The 23,931-nt window shown below is 40.0% G+C and overlaps 1 protein-coding gene across 3 annotated transcripts in view; it reads right to left on the reverse strand.

The window, feature by feature from the left end:
- Nucleotides 1–23,931, reverse strand: part of DCDC1 (doublecortin domain containing 1) — a 533,665-nt gene that overhangs the window by 220,188 nt on the left and 289,546 nt on the right. For all 3 annotated transcript variants that reach the window (XM_088470412.1, XM_088470415.1, XM_088470413.1), the window contains exons 13-14: nucleotides 21,227–21,328; nucleotides 15,144–15,304 (exon numbers count right to left, since the gene is read on the reverse strand). In XM_088470412.1, coding sequence (XP_088326538.1) covers nucleotides 15,144–15,304; nucleotides 21,227–21,328 — 263 coding nt within the window. The remainder of the gene's footprint in view (nucleotides 1–15,143; nucleotides 15,305–21,226; nucleotides 21,329–23,931) is intronic.

A 23,931-nucleotide genomic window follows, 5' to 3' on the forward strand; every position in this document is an offset into this window, starting at 1 on the left:
ATCATCCGCTATGGAGAAGCCCCCTGCAAATGAAGCATGAGGAGAAGGTAATTACATTTATTTGAGAAGGCTAAGCAGGGGTTTATTCACACTGGCTTGTGATCTTGATCTCTAGTGGCCAGGTGATCCGGAGAGAGCAGCTGCAGCCCCGATTCATTGTGACATAGCAGACTTCCCTCGTATTAGGAAAGTAATAATCTGATTACATTGCTCCTTAGAGGTCTCAGACTATTTCCAGTGCTTCCCTGTCTTGTATCAGAAACAGGGCAAACTTTCTGCATGGTACACTAAATAGTCCTTTCTTCAGCTTAACAATCAGACCGTACGATCTTTAGATAACGTTTCCCATTCAGAACTGGTAGGATTTTAATAATAAAGGAAGGATACTGTATGAATGGTATAAAAACCAATGTATATATTAAATACTAGAAATAAAAAAATAAACGGCAATCAAATAAAATGCCTGAAAACAAAAGGCCACTGGCACATTAATTATCACTGAAATTGTAACTTTATAAGAAAACTTGAATATACAGTAATGTATCTACTAAATTAACAATAATACAGTGTTATGTATAAAAATTTAAATAAAAATATATATATATATGATTTTTAGACCCTATGGATCTCTGCATAGATGCTGCTGTTTCCAAACCATGATATTATCCCCTGGCTTTATCTCATGTTCTAACAAGATTTAACTTGATGTTCTCTTAAACAGACTTCCTCAAAGTCTTTTAAGTGAGGTTTGATGCCGACATATACTAATGTCAGCAATTGGAGCCGTCCCCATCCTCTGACAAGGCTTTACAGTAATGTTGGTGTTCAGAGGCGTTAACGTTCAGTAAAATACAATGGAGTTCTATGGCAGGGATCATTAACTTCACAGTACACTATGCTGCAGGCACGTCTGATAAAAATTAAAGGACCTATGTATTAAAAATTGGAGAAGTGCCGTGATTTTTTATTTTCAATCTGTACTACAGCGGGAAAAATCAGTTTTTACATGATTATGCTCACTATGTACTAAAAATATCTACAGGGACAACGCTTTTTATTTATCGCTGTCTCTGTGAAATATTTCCCGGCACATTGGAGCAGTCTCTCGATTTTCCATAGCTGCTGCCTCTGCGCATACACACAGTGTCAGTTTTTGAAAATCTTTTGCGGCGGACGGGGGCTGCGTGAGAGAGGGATTGCAAGATCCCTCTACCAAAAAAAAAGGCCTCTGTAGGCATAAGTGGCTACGGCTGCCTGAGAATGGCGGTAGCCTTTGCGACCAAGTCGAGAAGCTACACTTTTTTGAAACTTGGTACATAGGGGTCCAGACTGCAGTCTCCATTGATAACAATGGCGACCGCGGTGTGCAGCGCTAGTTAGCCTTTTGCTGTGTATCAATAGCCTAATGCAGGAGATTTCACAGATATCTTATGCATTAGGCTATTGATACATAGCCGGTATAAATAGGATTATGCAGAAACTGTAGTATGAAAAACGGGCTTACTTCTAATGCTTCATACTTCTGAATGAACATGCTTCCAATGTTCTGATGAAAGTGAGGACAAGAGCACACACACCTTGGTGTACAGTACTTGTATCCTAATTCATCATGGTCTTATATGTCCTATATCTCTTATACTTTCAGTAGTAGTTTTCACTGTTATCTTGATGCTACATTTCCCTTGCCAAGATTTTAGTATACTATATACCCCAAAATAACCACATGGGTCACAATTGGTAATCAGAAGACATCACTGCTTTCGTTGACCCCAAAGGCCATATTTATTCACTGGCAAATGAAAACCCTGGTGAGGGCTATTTAGCAAAGTCTAACAACTGAAAAACTAGAGCAAAACCACCGGCAACAAATTGCATCCGGAAGATGACCCCCCACTATTTTCCTGTCAGGGAATTTTTTTTTGTAAGGTTTGGTGTTTTGTTCCTTACTCATAGTACTGTCCTCTAGATGAAATTCAGGTTGTATGCTACACTGCTAAATAATGCGCACCACTATTATTCATTATTTAAAATCTGTAGCATTGCCTGCTACATAAAGCATATGACAAATACATGCATTAAATCTAGCCTTTGCGATATGTGTAATACAATTTGGAAATCAGCCACTAAAATTAGGACATTAGGCATTATCTTTAATTATGTGAGCTGTAACTGTGCAATTATATAGGGTGCTTGCATTAATGTGGTTTAAAACAGTAAAAGTATTAATGGGTCTATTTTTTTAATGGCTTATAGTACCTCTGTAAAATTATGCAGAAACGGCAGTTTCTGCACAAATTAAGTATCGTTGCTACTTAAGAAATGTCTATTGCAGAGATAGAGCATCATATATATCTCCAGAATTCGGCAAACTAAAGCTGGATGCCGCAGTCCCCATTATTCCCAATGGGGAAAGCAGTTTGGACCAACTTACCAAGCTTGACCATATTAGCTAACGCAATATTCACATGGAGTAGTCACTTTGATCCTATGGAGGCATTATTGCAGGAGAGGGATTTTCTCATCACTTTTAGGGAGTCTAAATGCCCCTCCGTTACTAACGATTGCATTTTGCATATGGCTGCCGGACTGTAGATAGACAGTAATTAGTTAGACAATGTCTAGATCGACCCCAGTTGTTAGACAGTCAATAGATCGACAGGTACAAAAGGTTGACAGGGAAAAAAGGTCGACACACTAAAGGTCGACATATAAGAAGGTCGACAGGTACAAATGGTCGACAGGGTCAAAAGGTCGACACAAAAATGATCGACACATATTTTTTTACATTTTTTTAGGTTTAGGGTTAGGCACTTAAGATGAGCCAGTGTCCAACATCATTCCCTACCATCCAACGTCATTCCCTACCATCCAACGTCATTCCCTACCATCCAAGTGGGCATGGAGGGGGAATAAATCCATGTGGCGAGCGAAGCGAGCCACCATGCCCGCAGCGTGGCGAGCGAAGCGAGCCCGCAAGGGCTCGAATGGTATTTACAAAAAAATTAAAAAAAAATATATGTGTCGACCATTTTCGTGTCGACCTTTCCCATGTCAACCTTTGACCCTGTCGACCATTTGCACCTGTCGACCTTCTCACATGTCGACCGTTAGTGTGTCAACCTTTTGTACCTGTCGACCTTTTGTACATGTCGATCTATTGACTGTCTAACAACTGGGGTAGAACTAGACATTGTCTAACTAATTTTTGTCTATCTCTTATACCACACCCTTGCATATGCGCGACTTAATCACTGCACATGAGCAGTGTTCAAGCTGGCACCAAAGTGAGGCATTAGCTATAACATTAATGCCAACCGCTTCGCCGGGGCAGGCTTCTATCAGAGTCTCTGTCCCGGCACGGGTTTATTTATAAATACCCCCTAGAAATCATTCCTTATCACCGTCATATGCAGCAATAAGGAATTATATTTTATGGAACCCCATGCTACAAATAATAAATAGTCCCCTAAATGTAATAAAAGACATCATTATGCAAACTGAACATCCTATAATATATCCACCCAGTATCTGTACAGAGCCGTTCCCACTCCACCGTTAGCGATACCGATATTTGACCACCGTTTTTTATTCACCAGCAGCAACGCCTAGAAGAAAACTACATTCTAGTGGCTATATTTTTGTACTATTACGGCCCGCAATTAGTGACCAGTTCTTTCTAGGAGATCCACATCTCCGTATTATTTCACCAAATCCGCACTCCTGGCGGAGTACAGGTTTGAGAACCATTGCAACAGGAAAGAGTTGGAAAATATAAATGGAGTGAAAATCACAAATGTAAAGTGTTACAATCTGTAAATACTGTACACTGCATAAACCCGTCTTTACAAGCAATAGCTTAAAAATAAGATTTTATTTATTTTTCAGCAAAAAAGACAAGGAAATAAATCCACATCTATAGTTTAAGATCCTGAAAAACACTCTATACTGACATAAAAGATTCTACCAAAATGCAAATTAAACTTGGATCCTTCCTAATATGCATATTTAAATTCGGCTTGAGGGGCTTAAGTGATAAAATCTTTTATTTACTGATAAAATCTTATGTAAATGAAGATTTGTATTCTGTGACCTAATGCCATGGATTTGGCTGAATCCAAATCTTAGAACAAATCCTTATCATACATCTGTATTCGCTGATTTGTGCATCCCAAAATATAAGTAACCATATGATTAGAGTATCTTTCTTATATGAGGCATCTGAACAAACTGTGTATGGATGGACTGCACATGTCTGTATTTTTCTAGACTGGAGACATAGGGGCAGGGGCGTTTCTAGAGAGGAAGGGGCCCGTGTGCAGTCTCCAACACAGGCCCCCCTCCTCTCTGTCCGGCGGCCGGCAGCGTACTAAGTTGTGCGCGGCCAGCGCCGGAGTTATAGACTCTGAGTAATAGTGTACCCAGAGTCTATAGAGTATGCGCAGGTCACCGGGAAAATGGCTGCCGCGGCATTTTCCCTGTACTGCGCATGCACAAACGACGGGAAAATGGCAGCGGCGGCCATTTTCCAGTCGTTTTTACAGCGCCGGACCCCCGCTCCGACATGGGACTCCGGAGAGTTAAGTAGTATTATGGGTGCAGGGTGTGCGGTGTGGGGGCCCCCTGGTCCCAGGGGCCTGTGTGTCCCGCACACCCTGCACCCATTATAGATACGCCCCTGCATAGGGGTATATTTACTAAAGTGTGGTTTTTAGAAGTGGAGATGTTGCCCATAGCAACCAATCAGATTCTAGCTATTATCTTCTAGAAGGTGCTAGATAAATGTGAAGTAGAATATGATTGGTTGCTATGGGCAACATCTCCACTTTTAAAAGCTATCACTTTAGTAAATATACCCCTTACTGTATACATAAGTGTGCTAGTGAGTGCAAATGTGAATATAGCCCTATACTGTATACCACTCATCTGTGACCTTTCCAGCATCTATTATCCCACTTCCCATGAACCAGAGGTTCACCAACGCTACCATTTCCTAGTGCTGCCCTCTTGTGTAATTACCTTCTCTGCGTCCTTAAATATCACATTACTACCATTTTAAATCAAACTTTATGTCAATGTTTCTGTGTGTTGTATCCTGACTATTATTAGAGATATCTCTCTCTTCTGTAAAATCTATACCAATACCATTAACACCGTCATGTACCATCTAGCACTGTTCCATCCCTCACTTTGTCCTGCCATTGCTCTCTTACATACTATAAGCATTACATTTGCTCATTTTATACAAATGTTGCCACATATTATTTGAGCCCAAATAAATACCCTTAATGGCCGTGTGTTTCAAGAAACAGTTCATAATTCTTACAAGCAGAAGAGGAAGGACGTATGAGATTGGTGATTCGGCTACAACTAAATGGCTGAGAAGTTGGGCAGCAGGGTGGCTCGGGCAATCAAGGCTATAGTTGAGTTTATGGATGATACTGTCCATTAAATATTTTGGTCTGTTCTTGCAAGTGTCATATTATTGTATGTCCGATCTACTGGCCAAGTAGATTTGAATTTCCCACATTATGGCCCTGAAACCTGTAGAATATCTTCTCTTGGCAGTAACACAGTGCAAATACACCTACTAGTCAAAGTTGTGTATTTCAATGGAGGATTCCTCGACAAAATGTTTCAGTGGGTTTCCTTCTTTGGATCAATAGAATAAGTTTGTCCCTAACCACTTGAAATAATGAGGCACTAGTGGTATTAGGAGTCAAAATGTAGGGTTCTAGTGTACTACATAGGAACAGTACAGTAGATTTTCCACTGCAGTGTTCCAGAAGGTACTATATATATATATATATATATATATATATATATGTGACATTCACAATGCCAACATTCTTTAAGTTCTCAGGATAACGTTGACATGGTTGTACTGTCGACATTGAACATGTTGTCATGTTCATAATGCCGACATTTACATGTCAACACTGATGTTATGTCGACATTGTTAGAATAAAACATATTTTTTTTGTACTCAATCTGTCTCTAGCCCTAATAATAATGGCAACACTAACAGTAACCTTAACGCTAACCCTAATGGCAACCCTGTCCTTAGTGGTTACCCTAGAACTAACCTTAACCCTAACGGCAACCCTAAGGCTGATCCTAACCCTAAATGTTAACCCTAAGCTTCATGGAAAGGACAATATAATGACATTTTTAACCATGTCAACATTGTGAATGTCGACATACCGAACTAGGACATAGTAACCTCATACCGTTTCAGAGCCACCTAAGTCTGCATAACTTTTAGAACTTATAGTTTGTGGTTCTGCATTTACTTCTATAGTGAATTGCCTCAAGATAAGTTTTTAAAAAAGATGCCTTCCTCTCATAAAATGTCAGCGTGTTCATAAGGTCGACACCAGAATTTCAAAATGTTTGTAAATCCGGTTGGAAGATGCTCACTAACTGACCTGTGTGGTCATCTTCCTAACAACAGGCCACAGTTACACTGGAAGCGATCTAGCTCATGAAAAGTGCCCAGATTGTACATATAATATACGTTTGAGTATTTTATCATGGAGTTTTATGAAGAATTTAGGTTTTCGCTATTTTCAGCTTTAATCATTTAACAGCATGCAGGCAGTAAAACGCCAATCTGAGCATTTTTAGTAGCACAATATTCTCAGCAGGAAGGTAGCAATGATATAAATATGTGGCCTTAATGATGATCTACTGTATTTATACAGCGCCAATGGGTGTAGTATGAAAAGTTGAGATTCAGAATGTCGATATGGATGTTAAGTCAGACTGAAAACTGTCGACAAGTATAAGTGTTGAAATGCTTAGAATGTCAACATGTTCAGAATGCCGACGCCAGAATGACGACATACAATTTTTTGCATATTTTGACCTAAACCTAACCCTAAAAATAACACAAAAATGTACTGTTGACATTCTGATATTGACATTTTAACCATGTTGACATTATTCTTGTCTATCTCATATCCATGTCAGTATTCTGACTGCCAACATTCACAACCTTTCGACACACTGACCGGATCCCTTTAGGCTATGCTATAAGCTTACGCAACCAGACTTTAGATTGTGTGCTGCTGCAATCAGCAGACTATCGAATCCCTGCACTATTGCAGGAAGAAAACTAATTTCACAAGGTTTTTGTTATATTACACTAGGGTCCCCTGAGATGAAAAGCAATCGAAACATTCTACCTTGCCTATAATGATTGACCCTTGCTGAGAATAGAAGCAGTGATGTAGCACTGATAGTAAACGTGTAAAAAAAACACATTTTTGTGCCTTAGTAAATTGAATACAAAATATCAAATAATATTAAAAGCTTTAGAAACTTCAGAAAACAACTTGTACTTTAAAAATAATTTTTTTTCACCTTGGCATTTTTCAGAAAGAAAACTAAAGGAGCGGATATAAATATTTCTAGAAATTTAAAAAATCCAAGATATTAATTTAACATTTTAAATACAAAAACAATCTGAAAGACATATGCTAGAATTATGCGCAGTTATCATATAATCAATATGACCAATTTTGTACCGTGTCAAGCAATTTTCATTTAGCTATGAATACAGAATGCTCATATTTCCAATATATGTGTCCTATATAATTTTATATTTTAAAATACTAGTGAAGCAATACCACATTGTTTACCGTGTCTAGAAATAACTAAATGTCAAATTGTCTTTTAAATATATTTGTCATACAGTATGTGTTTGATTATAAATTTTTTATATCCTTATAAGTGACAAAAAACAAACAAACAAAACCCTTGGTATTGGAATAAGGTGACAAAAAAGACAGATATTACTGTATATTTTAATGAAATATAAAATTCTAGTAAATATCAATTTCTGGGTATAAAATTCTGAACAATTTACTTTCAGAATTTATTAAACATTTTAAAGTAGCCAATTGATGCTAAGCAAAGCATGTTTAGTATCTGAAATAAAAATTAGGACTATATAATACTTATGTATATACATTTGTGTGTGTATCTGTATATATATATATATATATATATATATATATGTTAAATAAAAACAAAAAATACATCAACTAATGTTGAATTGTTGAATTAATTTGTCACACCACTTGGAGAAAGAAAATAATCTCTCTGGTGTTTTGCTGTATTTAAAGGTTGGATAATATTATAAATGACAATATGAGGCACAGATAACCCTTATAAAATCATAAGTAAAGCCAACACCCATTTAATAAATGTCCAAACTTTTAAAACTGACCTATGACACAGTACCACTTTTAATTTTTCAGCACGTAATTTTCATTATGTCGTTATTGAAGTGTATATTATAGATCCGATTCTCTTAATCATGCCCAGTGGTCATGTCGTGTAAAGTGTCATACAGTTCCCCTCTCTCGATTCTACTACTTGTGAAACACACATACACAGAATCACAATCTGCATGAAAATTGTATTCAACCGCTGGAAACCATCAACCAAATTATTACATTTGCTACAATTTGAAAACTGGCTCAAACTATCAAAAGACAAATGTAGCAGAAAATCAAAAAGAATGAATTTATAAATTCTGCCTTTCAAAAAATGGCAACACAGAACAAACAGCTGTCACTTGTATCTGACTTATAATATTGGGGGGAAAATAATATATTATTTCTGTGTGAGCTGCTTAGGAAACAATATTTGGAATATTCTTAGCATTACAGAAGTACAGCTCGGTGAGGCACTATTAACCCATTAATAAAGTTTTCTGTCCAACACATATTTGACTTTTGTTTTCATTTCAAAATGATCATGTAAGTAGATAAAACAATCAAACTACCAATAATATAACAAAATATGTTCAGGAATTTTGCATCTCTCACATTTTGTTCCCATTTAGCTTGCAGACTGAAGACATGTTATTGCAAATATATTTATTACTATTTTAAATGATAACACAATACAATATGTGAAATATTATATATATATATATATATATAATATATATATATAGAATAATTATATATTTGATAAATTTATGGGTTTAGCTTTGCTATTGTTATTCTGTATACAGTGCTCCTTCTTTATACTGCGAATTTAACACAAAGGCCACAGCTTGTGTTATAGCAAGGGTGGCATTCTAAAGTGGGTGACATATAATGGAATAAAAAGATTTTTAATATAATTCTGTGCTGAAAATACTCTTGGTATGAAGTGAAGATGGGGTTATAAAGAGAGTGGGTGCTATAAATAGCATACACATAGTACAAGTATTGGGCAAATGCATCATTATTTATTTAAATGTCATGTTTGTGAGAGATAAAAGGTTCATAGTGGAGGTGACTGCAGAGGGCTAAAGATGGGAACTGAGTTGCAGTTTGAAATAATTTTTCAGATTCGAGATTCCAAACTATTAAACTAACAAAGTAAATTTAATTTTGGGGCTATTCCTAAATATGAGATATTTGGCAAACTATATTGTTATTTATCTATCAATTTGAAGAGCAGTGATGTGAGGTTAGAAAAGGCCAACATTGTACCCTTTTAAAGGCCATACTGTATCTTTTTTTTAAAAATCGTGAATTAAAATCCAATTCTGGTTCAGGGCTTCTTAACCATGGCATTAGGTCATTCTATAAAATGTGGGTCACAATGCCCTTTAGGGTGGTTTCCCAGCATTCCCCCTTATTGCATACTAACAATTAATAAACAAATAATGAATCCTGTTTTAACACCGTTTTCTACAAAACCTCAACCTCCTACTTACCATGAACCATATATTTAATTTGTAGAACAAATACAGTATCTTATTAAGTACATACAAAACAATGACTCAGACAGCTAGATCACACATATTATTTGGGTCGCGGCCAAAAATAATTAAAAAATCCTGTTTCTGGTTATAATGTGGTATTTTCAGTTAAAAGTATGGAAACTCTATTATACCTAGTGATGATGAGCATTGACAAGTGGAGACTTCTCACATGATATAAGTTAAAACACAGATATTTAAATGAAACTAAAGTGAATATAAATCGTTAGGAAATCTCCAGTTGCTTCCCATCATTTATCACGAGGACTGGTCAGCACTGTAGCAGGACGGACCTAGCTGAGTAGCTCAAATCCAATCCTAGATGACCTGTTTGGCTGTTGTCCAGTCCCCCGGCCACATTGCGATATATGTTGTGATGTCCAACCATATAAAATTAAATTGGTAAAATAGGAGTGTATAATAATTACTTCTACAAACTATGCTAATCTTGAGTAGTACCTGACTAGTAGTATTATTACCTAAGAGTGTTTTATTATGAAATAATTATTTTTCAGTTGTGCGGTATTGGGTACCATTCCTTAATAAAAAATAAAAAATTGCAAAAAGGTAAGTGTTTCTACATGACAAATGGCATCAGAGGAAAGAGAGTGGATTGGAATTAAATCTGTGTACTTTAATTTTCTATGTTTGGTTACAAAAAATAATAATAAAAATAATAAAATAAGGGGAAACGGTCGCTGTAAGATGGTTTTCAATTACCATCCATTTCTCTCTTAAAAAGGAAGAAACATAGAGTAGGGGAAAACGGGTCAGGGCAGCCTGTGACAATGACAGTGTGATGGGCTGGGCCCCCTGTGGTGATTCCATCTGCTATCATTAAGGTGACTATTCACACATGAAGAAATCCCTCTTGCTGTGCTGATAGGCAGGCATCAGAAACTATGACAAGGCATTAAGACTGAGTCAGGGAGAGGGGTTGTCATATTCGCAAACAGCAATGCCTCTAACAGGACCTCAGTTATTTTGCTGGATTATTTTTTTGCTCTTCAAATGTGTCACCTGAATGGGTGGTAACCCTTTAATGACAACGCTCGGGAAACTTCCTCCAGTTTTAAAGGGTCTTTTATCCTCGTCCCTAATTGAAAATAGCTTAAACGTGCTTACTGAGGACAGTTTATTGCATAACTGAGAGCTAAGCGTCAGATTTTACATATGTTTAGGAATTTGAAACAGAAGAAAACCAATAGTGCACACTCCGCCCATTTCACTACTATTAAAGCACAAGTTTTGCTTAAGCTGGGTACACACTGGACGATATATAAGTCATTCAAACGAACGGCCGATATATTGCGAGCACGTCGATATGTCTGTGAATGATGTTGGCTGTGCAGCACAGCAGATGGCCGGTATACCTGCAGATATATCGGTGCATTTGCTGGTATGTACGGACGACCTGCCGATGGCCCGTACACATGCTGCAGGGACCTGGCGGTGAGTGATAGCTCAACTGGGCAGGCAGATTTAAATGTCAGGCCCGACACATCAGGCGGACTACTGGAAAGTATGTATACACTTACCAATCGTCAGATAGGTCGGCAGGTGTAGTGTGTATGTACTCAGCATTAGACATTCTACAGCAGGGCCAGCCAAAAGGTCGATCAAAATCTACCAGTAGATCGCGGAGCTCCCGCTAGTAGATCGCGACCAGCCTGCTGCAGTTTCTGGGAATGTTGGTCTCTGAAGTGATCAGAGACTAAAGAAGTCTCTAATCGCTTCAGAAGCCAGCGTTACCAGTGATGCATTGCGCGGGATCCAGCCAGCAGCAGGCAGTGGATGACTATGCGGGAGCGCTGGCCAGGTAAGTAAGGCACAGGGGAGGGGGCACCAGTACTGGGGGAACAGCATAAAGGGCTCAACGGGGGGCACTGCATTAAGGGCATTGCATAAAGGGCACAATGGTGGGCACTGCATAAAGGGCTCAATGGAGGAACTGCATAAAGGGCACTACTAAGGGCACTGCATAAAGGGCACTAATGGCAATGTATAAGGGGAACAACTGGGGGCACTGCATAAAGGGCTCAACGGGGGCACTGCATAAAGGGCACTACTAAGGACACTGTATAAAGGGCACTAAAGGGGGCACTATATAAGGGGCACTACTGAGGGCACTGCATAAAGGGCACTAATGGGGGCACTGCATAAAAGGCATTACTGAGGGCACTGTATATGGAGCACTACTGGGGGCACTGTATAAAGAGCACTACTAAGGGCACTGCATAAAGGGCACTGTATAAGTGGCACTGCATAAAAGGCACAACTGGGGGCACTACATAAAGGGCACTACTGAGGGCACTGCATAAAGGCCACTACTGGGGGCACTGTATAAGGGGCACTACTGGGGGCATTGCATAATGTTCACTACTACAGGAGCATTGCATACACGGCACAACTACAGGGGAACTGCATAATGGGCACAACTACTGGGGTCAATGCATAAGGGGCACTACTACAGTGGGCATTGGATATGGGGCATTACTACAGTGGTCATTCTATAAGGGGTAAGACTGTGGGCATTGTGTATAAGGGGCACTAATGTGTGTCATAACATGAATAAGGGACACTACTATGTGGCGTAATGTGAATAAGATTGTGCTGTTGTGTGGAGTCATTTGAATTGGGGATACTATGTGTGATTTCGCCAGGACAGACCCCCATGTCCCTTGCTGTGAGGTCACGCCCCCTTTTTTGCATACCACGCCCCTGTTTTTGGCTCGGTAGATCAGGAAAGGTTTTAAGTTTTAAAAGTAGATCACCGAGTCCAAAAGTCTGGCCACCCCTGTTCTACAGTGACAAAAGCAAAGAAACATTACATGTAATTGGGAAATTATAAAAAGTACCTGTGGCCTTTAAAGGGCGGAAGCAGCATTTTGTGAGCAGCTGACATCACCAAGGATCTCGTTTGTTGTCTGTGTACGTGCAAACATCTCGCCCAGGGAGCCATGTTTTCTAATGAAGATCTATTTATATTTTTAAACCTTTTTTTTTTGCATACAAAAATGTAAAGTCTTGATGTCTAGTATTTTAATTCAGATGAGAAACTAGGCCTAGTGACATCACTTTGCTGGGATCTAGTGACTTCACTTAGACTGAAGCAATATTTGTAAGGAAACTGAGCGCATCAGTAATATCACTGGTTACCCGGTGAATTTAACACACAAAAATGGATGTTCCCAATGCTCCAGCAATAGCATCAATAGGAGAAGATACACTATTGTGGCATATAATACACAGTATATATCAGTAATATACAGTGAGGTGAGGCAGAGCCTCTCCTGTCATACTTAGGTATACTCCAGAGTTTTGACTATAAAAATTATAAGAAAAATTGAAAGAAAATATTATAAATATCTTCTTTGTATTATTCTAATCATTTTTATAGTCAAAACTTTGGAGTAAAACGTGTATGGCAGGTGAGGCACTGCCTCCTCTGTCTACCTTTTCCACACATCCCTTATTAAAACACAACAAATTTCCAGCACTATATACTGCTGCATCTTTGTATAATGCCCGCATGAAACCTTGGCTTCATATATGTATCTGTAAATCTTGCTCTGATACTAGCCAGTGCTTCCCCTGCCATTTACATGTAAATGGTATATATATATATATACTATATAAAATTGTGGAAGGGTGTCCTCCTCAATGTGGGACAGTTGCGGCGGGACAGAGCAATGGGGAAGGGCACGGCAGGATAGAGCGACTGGGGGGGTAGGGGCTTCTGGACGGATCAGCGGGGGTCAGCAGAGCAGAAAGGGGATGGAGCCTGACAGAGTGGAGGGTGGGATAGGGCAGAGCGTGGGCAGAGACTGAAGTGACCCGGCATATGCCAGGTCCAATAAACTAGTATATAAAAATATATCTAACATTTTAGATTGCAGAACTGTGTGCATGGGTTCCGTTTTGAAAAGAGAATTATCCGTGTGGAGTTTGTGTGCTCATCCCATGTTTGTGTGGGTTTGCTCCAGGTGCTCGGATTTCATCCAGCTGTCCAAAAACATACTAGTAGGCTGATTGGCTTCTAACAAAATTGACCCTAGTGTGTGTGTGTGACTCTGGGCTCTATTTATCAACATTATTTTTACTAAAATAATGTGAAAAAGGGTGTTTTCACACCCTTTTCACATTATTTTAGTGTCACCTATAGTTATTACAGGGCAATTGGAGTAGAATTCGTAAAATTCTACTCCAACCCCTAAGTATCACTTATTTTTAGTAAAGCAGATCACATTTCCCATAACTGTAATGGGAAATGTGATCCGACCAGAGTTACTAAAAATAAAATGTGAAAAAATACCGGGGGAAGCCCTGTGATAATAACGCCACCTGGAGGTGGCGTTATCCAGGGTCTCCCCCGGTTACCGGCCTCCTACTCTGCTCTAACGGGGAGAGCAGAGCCAGGAGTCGGCCCCAGTAATCAGCTGTGTGGTCTAAACAGACCGCAAGCTGATTACTGTAAAAAAAAAGAAAAAAAAATACTAAAAAAAAAATTTACTTACCTGACTCCAAGGACCGGTGATCGGGCCTCCGGTGATGACTCCCCTCCGGTCAGCTGGTCTCCCATAGTGCACTGCGGGCCTGGTCATCAGGTGATCGGGCCCCAGTGCAGTATGGGAGATCACCTGACCGGAGGAATGGAGAACATCACCGGAGGCCCGGAGCATGCAGGTAAGTGCTATTAAGGGAGGGGGGGTCGTGGGGGGTCCGTGATCGTGGGGGCGGGGCTTAGTGCCGGGGGGCAGGGCTTAGCGCCGGGGGGGTAGCAGCGGCGATCGGTCGGCGCATGCGCGGGCACTTAATCACGGTATTTTTTGCGAAAATACCGTGATAAGGCTCCGAAGGGGATTTGCAGGGACAGAGCTTTATCGCAAGCTCTGTCTCTGTAAGGGATTTGTAGTAAATCCCTGTGATATTGCCTGAATTCGCAATGCGAATTCACTCTGTAATATCACACTACAATCTGCATTCAATATGCGGATTGTAGTAAATAGAGCCCATTGTGTTTGTGGGGTAGAAATAAGCTCCACTGGGACAGGGACTAATGTAATTAATCAAACATCTGTAGAAAAATGTTAGCGCTATAAAAAAGAAAGGATGATAATAAGATTATTACATCAACCACATGTTTTGTGCTATAGCACTTTAATAAGCTTTAAAGGTTCTTCGGCACAAAACGTGTCATTATTGCACTATAACAACATACCGAGTACTGCATGCCACATACAGTCTCCTCTCTTCCCCGCCCCACAAAGTTCTTTCTTTATCTCACCAAGTCCTATCATAATGTTAGACTGCTCCCTCCTAAATATTAATAGCTGCCCCAACGGTGTGAATGTGATAGGTGCACCGTAATATCCCCCACCTGTAATCTTCCCCACAAGAAGCCCAGACTTTCTGCTCGTTACGCAAAGATTGCAGATTCTTAATTTCTTGCCCATGTTCATCGAAGAGTCGAGACAGTCTCAAGCCTAAACCACCAAATTCAATGGAATGCTGGAGTTTATCTTCAATAATTCTAAGGAGCTGCAATAAAGTAAAAAAAAATAAAAAAAGTGTTAAAATAAATATATATATATATATATACATACAAACATACATTACAGTACATGCATACATACATACAAGCACACGCAGACACAAACACACACCCTGTGCTAGATCCTCTTTACTCTATTACAAACCAGGTCCAAAAACATGATAATTAAATTCATATAGAATGTTAAAGGGAGTGTGAAATGACTGCAATGTTTATCTCAGTGCAGAGTAACAAAATGAGCACAGGCTTTTAACCAGCAGGGGGGGCAACAGGATTATGATTGAGCTCTGACCCGTTGGCATAGAGGCTGAACGCTGATTTGACAGTTGTACAGAGCGAGCACTCAGCTGGGATACACTTCATCAGGTCTTTAGTAAAAGGTTATGTTTTAGCTTTCTGTTTCCCCGCAATATGCGCTACGTATTCTGAGTGTGTAAGCTAATGGATTTTAAAGGTTTTACCTTACAAAACCAAGCAGAAATCAATAAGGACGTTCTAATCCAAAATACAGCGGGGACGTAATTTTCAACTTGTGGGCTAGCACCTAGCACATTATTCAGATGCCACCAGGATCGTGAATTATAAGGAGCTGGCACAGATCTAAGTATGGTTCTGTCTTACATATCAGTAATTGTGAAGACAGTATACTGCGCTTATAATGAGGCAACCATTTAGCTTGATTTAAATATATAAATGAATGGATTTAATTTGTTGGTAGCTCTTATCACAATGTTTGTCTTCTAAATTGCACACAACTCTTAAAGTGCCCATCCACTAGCAGACATTACGACATTGTAATCGTGCAGTCGTTTGTCAGTCTGTGATGAGCCTGCACTGAATGAGCAGTCGTTCAGTGCAGGCTCATCAATCATCTGCAAACATGCTCTACATGAAGTTATCGTTAGGTTGACCAGCATGTTTGCACGATGATAGATGTCTAAACGACCAGCTGGCACGCGCATCGCTGGTCGTTTTAGACATTTTTGCAAACGATTTGCAAACGATTTATGAACGATTGAAGGATCGTTATCGTTCAATCGCTCAACTTAATAGTCTAGTGGATGGGCACCTTTATTCAAATGCTCGGTTGTATTAGGGATTAGAGTGTCCCATTTCCATGCCCGCCCCAGGCAGCGGCACCGGTGACTGTAAGTTCTGTGCACAAGTACAGTCCCATCTAAGAGAGGGAAATCTAATCAGACATTACAGGGCTATGCTATACAGGTTGAGTCTCCCATATCCAAAATGCTTAGGACCAGGGGTATTTTGGATAACGGAATATTCCGTATTTTGGAATATTTGCATTTAATAATGAAATATCTTGGGCATAGGACCCAAATATACAAACAGAATGTATTTATGTTATATACATCTTACACACACAGCCTGCAGGTAATTTTATACAATATTTTCAATAATTTTGTGGCTCAAACAAAGTTTGTGTACAGAAATGAAATTCATTAATGTTTCATATACACCCTGTAAACACAGCCTGTAGGTAATTGTATACATTATTTTTAATATCTTGTGCCTTAGACAAAGTTTGTTAGCATTGAACCATCAACAATCAAAGTTTTCATTATCTCAGTCATGCCAAAAAATTTCCATATTTCGGAATATTCCGTATTTTGGAAGATTTGGATATGGGAGACTCAATCTGTACAACCTGTATAACTGGCTGCTTCCTGGGCATATAAATCTAAGTGCAGACTGTAAATAGTATAATTATTGAATATAATATAAACAATATTAACACAATAAAATCAACATGTAATAATCGGGTTGGTTAGGGAGTTACTGACATAAATAGTAACAATTTTTTTTATCTTCCATCAATTGAAATGCAGAACAAATATGAGCCCCGGTACATAGAACCAGGGTCATTCCTAGCTCCTAGTAAGATTATGGGCTAAATATAAGAGACTGCGAGCAGCCGCGACTGTGGGAATACATGCGAGTTGCTTCATAAACTAACGTATTTGTAAAGCAGCAAGCTAGTTAAAGGCTAAAACAAGCTGGTTTAGCCTTTAACATGTTTGCTGCTTTAAAAATACGGGCATAGTCGCATGTATTCCCGCAGTGGCGATGGCTTTCAGTCTAATATATTTAGCCCTGTATATGCTGAATATCCATATACTGTGCATTCAACTGGTAATGTATCATGGTTTCTATGCAAAAAAAAGGTTCAAAAAAACAAAATTAACGTATGGTAGAATTGCAAAACACAAATTATATACTGTAGAATTTTTTGCAACATGGTGGCACTATGATTAGCATTGTAGCCTCACAACACTGAGCTCTTGGGTCTGATTCCTGCCAAGGCCCTATCTGTGTGGAGTTTGTGTGCTCTCCCCTTGTTTACGTGGGTTTCGTCTGGGTACTCCAGTTTCTTCCCACAATTCAAAAACGTATAGGTAGGTTAAAAAAATGATCCCTAACTGCGAGGTTCAGTCCGAATGCGGGGACTCCCCGCTTATTGAATAGCTCCAGTGTGGCAATTAGATTGAATAACCTCCCCCCCTATGTGTTTGTTATATAAATAACTGTTAATAAATAAATCAATATTTCTTCTTTTCCACACTAACTTTTACATATAGTATTAAATTATACAGCATAACTAATTATATTATATACCATGCTTGCTTGTAGATATGGTACAATGTAAGACTTATAAGTTCTTTCCTTAGCTCCGAGCCGGATTCAGCAGCGATTGTTACTGTGATCGCCGCTGCTAAAATTCAGTATGCTAATGCTTTCCAAATCTCACCCAGCATAAAGACGCCCACTGCTGCTTTCTCACACCCGTCCACTGTCGCTCTTCTTTGTAAACAGCGTTACCCTTGGAGCACATAGACCACTCACGCAGCATTTACACCAGGTCTGACCTGCCGCAGACACTGCAAGTCTCCTCGCACGCAATGGGCTCTCAAGCTGCGTATGCCATCGCAGTGGTTAATTTATACACGCCCAAGGAAAGGCATCCAAACGGACAGGCACGTCTACGGTTTTCCTACCACTCCCCCGTCACCACCCCCAAACGCTCACAGCCTGTCACTCACTCTGCGACGGATTCCTCAGTGCGCTCGTAATTGCAGCGCAATCGCAGAGCACGCGCTTATACACATACGCAATGGCTAACAATCGCTCGATCTGCATACATAGTTGCATTTGAGATCGCTGCTGGATAAGGCCCAATATGCGGACACAGATGACTTGCTCTGCTGAGGTAACTGCAGCCGGCCTAGCATGCTAACTAAACTCCTTATTTGGTTACTGGTCCTGTCTCATGACAGCACCAGCAATCAGACTACTGTACAAGCTGGGTTTTTTTGGGGGGGGAGGTGAAGTCATTTGGGGGGAAGCAAATAAACAGTGACTTGCAGAAATCTGGAATTTCATATTTAGATGCGTGTTCATCTGTGATACATCAGATAACGTGTGAACACTGAGGGGTGCAGTAATACAAACAACTCAAAACAAGACCAACGGTACTATTACATGCACATTAACAAACAGAACATTCTGTATGAACAGGAATAGGTGAATGCTCCAGATGTGTAATATTCAACTTAACAGGAAGGTTTAATCCAAAAATGCAAAGTACAATAAAAAATAAAACAACAAAAAAAAACACAGATCATTGCTGTATATATTGTACAGGTAATTTAGGATACGGTCTTAAAATAAAATACTATTAGTCAGTCTTTAAGAGAGTAGGGTATTACTTAATACCGTACTTCAATGATCATGTTTCAACATTATTACAGCTATGAAGTCAATATAGTACACGTTACTATAAATCACAGTGGGGAATTCAAGCTATTAGTAAAAAGGAGAGTGTAAAGAATTAAATAAAATAAAAACTACATATTAGTAAAGATTATTTCTGATAATCTCCTTTAAATTCTAATGAGACACTTTCATCTGAATGAACACTTTTTTTTATTTTATTTTTTTCCAAATATGTTTTTATTTTTGCATTGTTGTGTGAATTGTTTTTATCGTGGCTTTATAAATTAGAAAGCTTTTTCATTGTAAAAGGAATAATTTTGTTTCTACTCTAGATAATAAGGATATTATAAGTCACTTAGGAGTTCCATGTCTTGGATAAAAGCAATTAGCCTACAACGTCTTCCTATTTATACCTTGCAGACTTCTACTGTATAATTTACACTAGGTCGAATGATTTCTACCACGGTTCAATCTGTGTAGTGATTGAATGTTCTTCTGGTTTGCATGGGATAAATGATGAAAAAAAAAAAATCTTTCTTTTTGGCCAGTTATGACAGACGGGCCCCATAGATTGTAAACTCCACCGATGCGGGGACTGTGAATGATTAAATATTCTCTGTAAAGCACTATTTCATATTTGGGGGGAAAATGAACTATGCTTCAAACTATTCAACTAAACCCATAATGTCAGTTTAATTTAGCGATATGTGTTCTCTAAAAGCTATTTCACAATTCTCCTTTGTGCTCGATACCTATACTTGGATTATAGCATTCGACCTATTTATGATCACAGAAGGCCCTAATACACGTTCTTTATAACAACTATTAAGGGGTCTCTCCTCTCCCTCTCCCCTGTCCTTACACTTACCCTGGCCAGGGTCCCAACTCCATTTAGTGGAAAGACCATATGGAGCCCATCTGAGGATAACAAAAATGGACGAGCTGCAGACTGCCCATTATTTTATCATTACAACCAATCCATCTATAAGAATATATATGTTTGTGTATATACATGTCTGCACTACTGCTGAGGGTGAGGAACTGGCTATGGCACACATGCCAGTTTGCTTATTTAAAACTTCATAATGATTTTTAATAGGGATGTGGAGGCTCGGATTAGTTCAGATTTTCCAGACGTTTGTCCATGAAAGATGACGTTTTGCCTCTTTCTGAGACGCGATTTTTGGCGGGAAAAATCCGAATTTGGTGGGAAAATCTGAACTAATCTGACCCTGCACATCCGTAATTTTTAAGTACTAGTAGAATACAGTTACCAAATTTCCCTGTGTCCCATTGACAATCTCTGTACTGTGGCTTTGTTCCATGCAAGAAAAGTCCCTGGCAAAGTCCCTGGAGCACCAACATGTTGTGTATTATAATAAACTGGTGGTAGCTGTGCTTTATAAAGGAATTGTGACATCTGTTATTAAATTCATATCTGTTCCTGTAGCACTATATGTATGGACAGCTGAGGGTGCTATTTATCTTTTATTGTGTGCAGTATATATTGTAATTCTCAGGATATGTTCTTATTCTCAGAACCAGGGCCGTTACTATGTGGGTGTGAGTGGTGCTGCTGCACAGAGCGCAGAGCTCTGAGGGCGGCACCGCCGTTACCCCATGGCAAGAACCCACCGTGTTCGCAAGCTGTGATGCATGTTATGCTAGCAGTGCACCCAGATGCTCACCACTCTACCTCCCGGCTCCTTTGTAACTACAGGACAGCAGCAGTCAGGTGGCTTATAACTAGCGATTAATTTGCAGTTCCTGCGGCTGTCATGCTCCCAGCAGACTTTAACTCCCAGCATGCACCACAAGCCTGGGCACTCAGAGTGAGCACATTTTACTCAAAGACTAGATCAAGCGGATTAGAGCGACAGCTGGTGAGCATCTCTGTACAAATTCCATCAGCATTAGCATAAAGACGCAGTCGTGCTGCGTAAAAAGACACAATTGTGGCTGAACCAGTCCTTGTGTATCATGTGCCTTTTTCTTCTCAGCTCTTCACCCCTTCTCCATATTTTCCCCCTGGTTGCCAAATGTCAGTTTGGAGGTCCATTGCCCACCTGGAATAAAGGCGAGCCTCACATTTAAGTCACAATCATTGGCAAAACCTTTACTTGGTCTGGGGTTGGCCAAGAGCCCATGCTCACCCCAGTACATGGCAGAAGCCTCACCTTCAGTAGCGGCTGTTTGGAGTTAGTGGTTCTGCATTTCTCCAACTCTTTACTGCTGATATGAACAAGAGTATCACCAAAATCTCTGCCGTTCTCGAAGACCTAAAGCAACCGATGAAAATAGAAAATATATAATGTATCAGGATATATAGAACATATTACATACAATTTGCAGAAACTGTTAACATACAAATTAGAAAAACAAACAAAATAAGTGTTTTTAAAGAACATTGTTAATGTAAGTATAGATCATGGGTAATGCGTTAAATCTCTTTCCACACGTCTCAAACAAGCACAGAGGTAGCACTATATCACATAGACTCTGCCAGCTTGCTTCTTCCCATAGTGCATCTTGATGCCATCTCTTCCCAGGGTAACCAATGCACACGCATCTGGCCATCCACATGATATAAAAAAATGGGATTAATCAGACCAGGCCATCTTTTTCATTTGCTCCATGTTCCAGTTCTGACGTTCACGTACTCATTGTAGATGCTTTCAGCGGTGGACAGGGGATAGGATGGGCAGTCTGCAGGTACGTAGCCGATACGCAACAAACTGCAATGCTCTGTGTGCTCTGACACCTTTCTATCATAGCCAGCGTTAACTTTTTCAGCAATTCTTGCTATAATAGCTCTTCCATAGGATAGTGCCAGATGGGCAAGTCTTCACGGGATGCAATCGGGAAACCGACTGTCTTAATCCCGACAGCCGGCTTCCCGACTGCTTTATCCCGGCGAGGGTTAAATGACAGGCGTCTATATCTAGACGCCTGTCATTTTCCCGCCGCCGGGAGACAGGCGCCCGGCATCCCTTCGATCGGGAAAAACGCGAGCAGACAGCCGCAGGGGGGGAGGGTTAGGTTTAGGGCACCCGGGGGGGACTTAGGGTTAGGCACCCCCCGAGAGGGTTAGGGTTAGGCTAGGGGGAGGGAGAGTTAAAGTTAGGCTCCCCCGGGGGGGGACTTAGGGTTAGGCACCCCCCCCGGGGGTTAGGCACTTACAGGGGGGATTAGATTTAGGCACTTGGGGGGGAGGTTAGGGTTAGGCACCCCTAAGGAGGGTTATGGTTAGGGGGTTAGGTTAGTTTTCACTTACCTACGGCGATCGGGATTTCCAGTGCTGTTGGGCTTCCTCTGCTGGGATCTCTGCTTCTGTCGGCCTGCCGCGGACGGGATTCGAACTGCCGGCCAGAGGGATGGCGGTATTTCATACCGATTCCGTCTTCACACCCCACATGCATCAGTGAGTCTAGGGCGAACTGTTGCAAGTCACCGGTAGCCCTTTCTTAGACCACTTTTGGTAGGTGCACCAACCACTGCGTACTGGGAACACCTCACAAGACCTGCCATTTTGGAAATGTTCTGAGGCAGTCATCTAGCCTTCACAATTTGGCCCCAGTCAAAGTCGCCCAGATCCTTACGCTTGCCCATTTTTCCTGCTTGAGTGTTCACTTGCCTAATATATCCCACCACTTGATAGGTGCCATTGTAAGAAGATACTGTTATTCACTTCACCTGTCAGTGGTTCCAATGTTATGGCTGTTCGGTGTCTATATATATTTATATACCATAAGCTACTTTTTCCAGATTTGTATATGAACAGAGAGTTTCCATCCTTTCATATTACTTTCTAAAATGCTAAATATTGTATGCCAGCGTATTCTACACCGTTATGTTTCAAAAATGCTTATCTGACACTGTCAATCGAAATTCTACACACACTGCAAAATAGAAAGCTCATTACTTGTAATGTAACAACCGCTGCAGGACAGATCATCACAGTGTGGTTAATAAAAAAAAATGCTGATTTTTAACTTAATATTTTTCTGCTGAAAAAAATGCGCCTGAGAGCATTATCTTTGGTTACATTTCCAAACTGCTAATTATGGCAGTGAAATAAAAACAAAGTGTAGGGTAAATTCAGTCACCATGATGGGTGACTTCAAGATTCTGGAATAAAAAGCCAGCATTTCTGTACATGGTGATCAACGTTTGTGATGAGGTCTGTTGGCTGTTGCAATGCCAGCCATATTATACAGAGAGAGCTGCAGTTACCACCATATAGTACAAGGAGTGTTGTAACACCCATCATTAAATGCAGTGAGCATCAATGTTGCAATGCCTGCCATATAATGCAGGGAGCATTGCAGTGACCTCGATATAAATGCATGGATCATCTCAGTGACAGCCATTTAATGCAGGAAACATTATATGGCTATTACAGGCACTTATGATGTGGCAGTCACTGTGATGCTCTCTGTATTATATGGCTGGCACTGCAACGTTTTCTGTATTATATGGCGGTCACTGCGATGCTCTCGGCATTATATAGTGTTTATATAGTGCGCCACCTCACCTCATAAAGCAAGTATGCTCAAACATGGACAAATATGAGCAAACAAACTCCAATAGAGACAATATGCAACTTGCAACTCTCCATTTGAATAAAAGTTTATTAGCAGTAAATATAATCTACCATATAAAAAGGGATGATCGGTCCCAAATGGCAACCATAAAATAACAATATTACATACTGTATATGTACAGTATAGATATTGAAGAATTTCACATGTAATGATTTTGGGATGTAGTTAGGAAGCCGACGGTCGAAATGCCGTTCGCTGGCTAGCCGACACTGAAATCCCGGCATGGGACTAATGAAAGGAATCTAAATACCGACGCCTATCATTAGCCCCACGCCGAA

Source organism: Taudactylus pleione, unplaced genomic scaffold, assembly GCF_031769625.1.
Source record: "Taudactylus pleione unplaced genomic scaffold, aTauple2 ptg000100l, whole genome shotgun sequence".
NCBI lineage: Eukaryota > Metazoa > Chordata > Amphibia > Anura > Myobatrachidae > Taudactylus > Taudactylus pleione.